Raw genomic sequence first — 7493 nt, 5'->3', positions numbered from 1 at the left:
GGCCTCAGTGCCTCTAGGCTTGAGAATAGAAAAGCCGTGGGGACGATTTTAACCCTACTCGCTCAGCAGACACCTGGCGGGTGGGCAGTTAAAATCTCCCTGGCTCTTACCTGTCCGAAAGCCGCCATGATCGCAACATCTGCAATTTTAACCTGCTCTCCTGGGCAGACAGCAAGGACACGCGCCTAGAGTCAAGGGGGTCCTTCTTTACATGTGCATGTGGTGGCCCAATGACATCTTGAGACCCAACTGTAATTTTAACTCGGGCCTGAGCGGGGAATTCACCTGGAGTTAAAATCGGGGCCGTTGGCCCAGTGGTAGCATTCTCGCCTCTGTCACTGGGTCGTGGGTTCAAGCCCCACATTTCCTGTCCATTATCATATTATAGTGAAACTCCTGTTTTTGGTAATAACTTCCTGAGCTTGGTGAAATTGACAATGTGGGCAGACTTCCAGGATAACTGATATCCACCTACTTTCCAGCTCTTTAACGCCCCAATTGCTTACATTTATTGGGCGCAAAGGAAATAATTATTGGGCCCATGTGACAGCTTTGCTCAGTTGGTGGTGTGTTTCCCATTAAATTAGATTTGTTCAAATTTCAGATCACTCATGATTAATGCCATGGGAAATCCACTAGTTTAAAAGAGTAAATAAACTGTACAGACGATAGAGTGAATATTTGGACTGGTGTAGTTTTGTCTCTGTGTGTTTGCATTTCTCTTCATTAGATTCCTTGACACTGTTACTAGGTGCCTCAGTGCATCAGTCACTGCTGTTTCCTTAATAAACACTTGATTAGGATAAATCATCTGAAACTGGTTTTAAATATGGATCCCTGATGTAACGTACATGGTATCGCAGACACTTCACACTTACAGATGTTCAAGAGATAGAAACAACAATACAGCATTTAGATTTGTATCCAAACTAACAGCTTTATTTTCAGGTGACATTGGATATTTTGACACATATACAGTCCAGGCTTGATAAAACACTGTTGTTGTAAAACACTAAGTATTGGGACTAAAACATTCAATACGGAATACATACACATCTCCTGTCACAATGTAAGGCTAAAGAAATCACTTGCAGAATATCTAACATCACTGTTAACTGAAGAAGGAAGACAATCTTAGTTAAGCATTTTTGCCATTCATTTTTTTAGTTCTTTGGGGTAAATTTGTGCTCAACAAGGTGAAGTGTCCCCTGCAGCACCAATGTGACATTTCCCCATTTCTCACAACAACCATCTTGTTGCATCCCTCAGCGGCATTGCCAATTAGTACTGAATTACGGGTCACTTTCGTGCTGTGCGCCCATGCCCAGCTGTTCAATACTGAGACTCACCCAACCTATTTCATATAGGATCCTTACAGCCAGCAGGCTGAGGGACTTTTATTCCATCAAGTTGGGCCTAATTTGAATTCAGGTCCCAGTCTAATATTTGGTTCCCTCATTAGAAAAAAAAAACTTTTCTGTTCCTTTTTGAAGTTCCCTTGCCCTGCCTTGTACGGCACATCTTTCACTAGCTATGAGTGGAGGCAGTAGCCTGCTCGGTAGCCAGACACTGAGATGTCCATGAATCTTCTACCATTATAAAGTAAACTAGATAAGATGAGAGTGACATCCAAAGTATCATTGGCAGGTTACTGACCGAGCAATCCAAAATTGCAGCATTAGAAAAAAAAAATCAATGGATTTTTATAATATTTATTTCTGTAACAGTTAACATTCATTCCATATCCGTGCTTTCACAGTTAACCACCCCGTAGACGGAGCAGGAGAAAGATGGTGCCCTGAGCCTTAATGTTGTAGTCGGAGAGCAACCGGCCATCTTCCAGCTGTTTCCCCTCATACATCAGGCGCTGCTGCTCGGGTGGGACACCCTCCTGCCGTTGTACTTGTGCTCTAAAATTCTGAACAGACTCAGAGGGCAGAACGTCGTATGTAGATAGTTTCTCTTTGTCGTTCTTCAGGAATATCTGCATGCGCTCCTCGTTCTTGACGATCAGCATGATAGCGTCGCTGGGAGAGACACTGTAATTGGACAGCCTCCTGTCGTCCCTCAGCTCCACGCTGCTCCCGTTTTGCACCACCAGACGCTGCTGGTAAGTGGGCACCCCGGTCTTTTCATATATTTTCATCTTGAGAGTCGACACTTGGATGGAAGGATCGATCTCAAGTTCGATCACCTCACCGGTCATAAACTTCACCTGGAGTCTCATCTCGTCAAATTGCTGTTGAGAAATAAACAGGACGTCAGTGACTGGGACGCTGTGTTTTATGCATCAGTCAGAGAATACAATTTAAATGTGCAACACATTGTACCAGACCTACTCTATTGTGCACTCTGAACCTACAGTGCTCCCAAGCCCCAACCCAATCAAACGCCCTATCAATGTTTTATTCCCAATTGGAGCAATACTCCTGAGAAAGCCACAGATTGCTGAAATCATTCAGTGGGTCAGTCAGCATCTGTGGAGAGACCAGATGAGTTAATGTTTCAGGTGTGTCAGAACTGGAAGCAGCCTCAGTCATCCCACTCCTCACAAAGCCATCCTTGCCAACCTTCCCACATTCCCAAATCTGCACCATTTAGATAGATCTCTATTTAGCTGTTTGAATGAGGCAGAGTCTGAGGTTGGAAACATTTGTGGAACTGCTGCTCTGACCTGATGTTAAAATATTGAGGTCGTCAGGGATCTGCTGGGTCCTGAGCTGCAATACTGGGCTTACGCCACAAGAGTGACTCAAGTGAGCTGTGTAACATTAGAAAATGTGAATGACGGGTTAATAGGGAGTGCAGAACATATTAAATAAACCAACAGCAGTGCTCTGTAAACCAGGAAAAATAAGCAGTGCTTTTCACTGTGTGGAATTCCTTCAAAAACTCCGGTTGCTTCAGACACTGTTCTGTGAATGAAATTAGATTTGTCAGACTGCCCAAAGCCAAGATCTGCCCTGTACAGAAATGATTCATCTCAGACTCACATCTCTCGTACAACATGTGCACTATTTAAATTTGCAGTTATATTTTTCTTGTATTCTCATCACATTGAAAGGATATTAATTTATCTTAAATTGCGAGTCTCACTGAGATGGAGAACAACCCATTCAGAACTCCCCACGTAAATTCACCCTCAGACTCCTCTTACAAAAGCCATTCTATTTAAGAACAACAAATGACCTCGGTAATATTAGTTAATGAACGCTTGAGGCATTATTTTAAACAGCTGATTGCCTCCGTTAAAATAGCAGATACACGGATGTCACATAAACGTCAGGTCTTGGTCTTCCAACAGCAACTAATAGCCTTCAGTTTTTAAATTATTCTTTTTATATATTCTGACCCGGTTCAAAGAGTATCAATAATTTCACTTAAATTGAGACACAGATTCAAAACAACCCATTTTACAGACCAGAAATAGAATATTGAGATTCCTAAATAAAAGACAGAATAAACTCACAATCCTTGCTGGAAACACACGTCCAGGCGAATCTGAAGGAAAGTTGATCTGCAGAGACTTTCCCGATTCACTTTTCTGAGCAGTTTGTCTTCTCTGTTTTTCTCCACACAGAATCTCTCAGATCTAGATGGAATAAGTGAATAAAACTCTCTGCTTCAACTCCCCGGTGTCTTGCTCCGTCTCTTCTGTGTTTCTCTCTGTTAAACAATCCTCTCTCACTGTGTCTCTGGCTCCCTCCTCCTTTTATTCTCAAACCCACTTTCAGAACGTCACAGCCCTGCTGCCCTCTGATTGCCCAACTCCCTGCTGCTCCGTTATCACAGACCAGTGAGATCTGAGCTGAAGTTTCATTTCCCCAAAAATCCCCTCATGTCTGAGGAATGAATTCATGATCAGGTGCACTGACAGAACCTTGCTGCAGGTAACAGGTTCTGGGCTCTGATCGGCTTCACTTTCAGATTCCTTTCCGAAGCCACATTCTAAAACAGCAACAGAGCAACAGCAGCTGATCAGTGCTGGGGGAGGATCTGTTTCCTGTTCGAAGCTGTATTACTGCAGTCAGTTTGAACAGTTATTACTCATATAAATTCCATCTGCTCCTGCTCACCTGTGAGCTGTGATACAGCAGGTGACAACATTACTCTATCTCGCAAAAAACTCACCGAGCTGTGCGTCTCTGCGCTGGTGCTGGGTGCATTGAATGCTGGTGTAAGAAACAGCTATTAGATTCATAAATGAAGTTTGACTCTTAGAACAGAAATTAAAACTGCAGTCAGGAACAGATGGGGGAAGGGTCAGCAAGGTCAATTAACAAACACCAAAATGATAAGACGGTCATCAAAGGCAAGGAAACAGGGAGGATAGCACCTGCTAGATAATAAGGAGCCACGAAGCCATAAAATGCCCTTGAAGAAACTTGACCAAACATTCCTCAGAAAGATAAGAGGAAAGGGCTCGGCAGCCATGTAGAAAGAGACAGTGAGAGATGTTTTCCCGCATCACACTTGGGATAAAGATTAGTATAGGTGATTGACATTAAATAAATCACGGCGTACCAAAATAACTATAAATATAGTGGGCTGAGAGCAGAAGACAGACAGTGAGGGGCGAAGGCTTCTTTGAGGTGGAAAGCAATCCTGGCTCAGGCCTAACACCTTGACTAAGTTTAGCCTCTGAGGTGGATCAATGCTGGCTTATGCCTAACACCTCCAACAGCCAGGGGGACGAATCAACAGAGGTGACTGCTGTTACTGACTGCAGAGACTCGCTGACCCAAGACCACCATGCTGCCTCATCAGACATCCAACCAACCATCCATCCAGTCGTGGCGTTCCACTTCGGGAGTCGTAGATCGCTTTCTACTGTCACAGGTTGTACGTCTATTATACTCAGCTTAAACCATATGTAATACCCGATTCTGCTTTAAAACTGTAGCTCTTTAATAAAAGCCTTTCAACTTCTAAAGCGCTGTTGAGTATTCTGTGTGAGCCTGTGATCCTAATCTTACACTGGTGATGCTGTTCCCTCAGAGGCTGGTGGTTCCTCTGAGGAGTGCTCCTGCTATTCCACCTGGAAAGTGGGGTGCGGGGCTCTTGATGGTCCTGTCGGGGAGTAAATGCATGAGTTAGACAAGTGAAATTTATGTTGCAGACACATCCCATTGTGCAGATGCTTAGCACTCGATCTCTATGAACATCATATCCTATATTAGTCACTCATGAATGCTAAATCTGTCACCAGCTTGCTCTTCTCCGTCCCCCACTTCCAGCTCCTCTGCACCTCCGACAATCTCCAGGGCTGCCTCCTCAGCGCTCGTTAGGTGCACCAGGAATGGTGGGCCACCTCCTGTCCTCCTCCTATCCCTTTTATTGTGGGCTCTCTTCATCTGTAACGAGGGACACAAGTGGAGTTTGAGAGAGATTGATGGAGTGATTGTAAAGAATGGATAACATAGTTGTTTAGAGGGAGACTATGAAGGAGTGAGGTGCACAAAGCAAGTTCCCTCCCTGTGCGTTGTTAGTTGTTGACATTGCATAAGAGTGTGAGTGGTGCATAGTAAGATGGTGACATGATTCTGTACAGAGAAAGAGAGGAATGGGTGAGGCCTGTAGCCAGTTCCTGCAGCAAGAACGCATTCAACTTAAATGATACCAACATTAAAGGGTCAAACGGCTGAACTGTAAAGGCAGTTTTGTGAAATTTACCAATCATAAGAAACTGACCAAACTTCGTATCCCAGCTTAACATGAGGAACCAACGAGACTTTCTAAAGGAATTTGTAATACACGCTCTGGATTAAACAGGATAAGAACCACAGGCACAACCACTTTTACTTCATAAATATGCTAGCCAAGGAAATGGCTGGAACAATCGAACCACACAATGGCATGTGTTTGTGTAAATTTAACTGACTATCCTGTCCAGTGTAACTCCTTGGTCCAGCTGTTAACCAGATTTACAATTGGTTCCACCAAGTCTGGAACGGCTCCCTCAACTTTTGGAAATGTTAGTGCCAGGTTTGTCATTGGATTGAAACCCATTCACTAACCATTCAAACTGATGATAAACAAGGAAGTGTCTAATCAAGACATTTCTTTGTGAGTTAATGGTCGAACATCAAACCGGATGAAGACATTTCTTTTTGTATTGTATGGTTTGAAATCGAACAGAATGGCAGAAAGACGAGATTAAGATGGTACAATCAAAAGGAGAAGGGTTTGCCTCAATCTATTGTCACGGGCTTTGATCTTTTGTGTTATAAACGGGTGTGTTTAGAAATAGAGGGTAGCAACTTGCAAGGGAACTGCGGACAGATTTGATCACCCGTACAGATGGAAACATCCTGCTCCACGTGATCGCCGGGGTGAGTGGAGTTTGAAACAAAAGAGTTAAAGGGAACGGTGTCTGTTAGTATTGTTTGGAGTTATAAGGGAACAGTGCATTCACACTGGTATGTTATTCGTAGTGCAATAAATAGTTAAAGGCATACTGATTTGCACTGAGTTTGTGAACCTTGACCATTTTACTCCACCCGGAAGGGGCTCAAGTCGGATTCAGGAATTCTAAGACAGGAGGTGCGGGTTCACCTACCTGCACGGTGCAAGGGGTGTTAGAGTGAGCTGGGATGTGCAGGGGAAGGTTGCCAATGCAGAGTGATGGGGATGAGAAGAGATGGGAGGCAGATGGAAGCTAAGTGTGATGTTATCACTTTTACTAACCGCAACAGATCATTAAACCTCTTGCGACACTGCACCCAGGTGCGTATGCAGACCGACCTCGAACTGACCACCTCAGCAATTTGCAGCCAAGCTGCCTTGGTATGTTACGGATGCCTCCTCCTTCTGTCTCCAGGGAAGAGGACCTCCTTATGTCCTCTTACTCCTTCCACAAGAGCATGGGGGGAGTCCTGATGAAAGCAGGGAGCGGCCTTAGGTTTTGCACTGTCATACCTGCAGCAACCAGCACGTCAGGGAACAAAATGGAAATGAATCTGCAGAGAGGACATGGCCCCTTTAAATAATCAGTCCAACATCGCTTCATCAGACGCGAGCAGCTGACCAGCACCCAGCAATTGCCTTGGAGAACCCACCATCGACCTTAACGAGGGCAATCGACGCAAAATTTCAACTGCAGAGCGGCGGCAACAGGGAGCAGGTCCAGAAACCGCCGAACAACAGACCCGTCACCATTCCACCTCCAGGCGCAAAATCACGGCCTCAGTTCTTGCCGGAAACAAAAGTCTAGTGGAATCTGGAGAGCAGTTAATCTGCAGAAACTTTCCTGAGCAGTTTGTTTCCTCTTTACTTTTCTTCACACTGACTCTCAGATCTGGGTGTCTGTATCTCTCTCCCACTGTCTAACTCTCTCCCGTTCTCACACTTTGTCACTTGGACTCCCTCACTCACTCTTGTTTCTCATTCTCTCCCCTCCTTTAATTCTCTGAGCATCACACTTTCTGGCGAGCTATCCTATTCTGCTTTGTCATCATGGCAAAGACAAACCAATGATTGTTGAAGTGGATGTT

The 7493-nt window shown here is 44.5% G+C and overlaps 1 protein-coding gene across 1 annotated transcript; it reads right to left on the bottom strand.

The window, feature by feature from the left end:
• Positions 1-911: 911 nt before the first annotated feature.
• On the bottom strand, positions 912-3753 carry LOC147104251 (polyubiquitin-like). The gene is made up of 2 exons (XM_085961429.1): positions 3470-3753; positions 912-2239 (listed from the first exon to the last, which is right to left on the bottom strand). The coding sequence occupies exon 2, from the start codon at positions 2225-2227 to the stop codon at positions 1760-1762; it is 468 nt and encodes a 155-aa protein (XP_085817555.1). The 5' UTR covers positions 2228-2239; positions 3470-3753; the 3' UTR covers positions 912-1759.
• Positions 3754-7493: the final 3740 nt, after the last annotated feature.

Source organism: Somniosus microcephalus, chromosome 19 (assembly GCF_052327205.1).
Source record: "Somniosus microcephalus isolate GS21.2 chromosome 19, FLI_Smic_1.0, whole genome shotgun sequence".
Lineage (NCBI taxonomy): Eukaryota > Metazoa > Chordata > Chondrichthyes > Squaliformes > Somniosidae > Somniosus > Somniosus microcephalus.
This window is presented reverse-complemented; position numbering and strand designations above follow the sequence as displayed.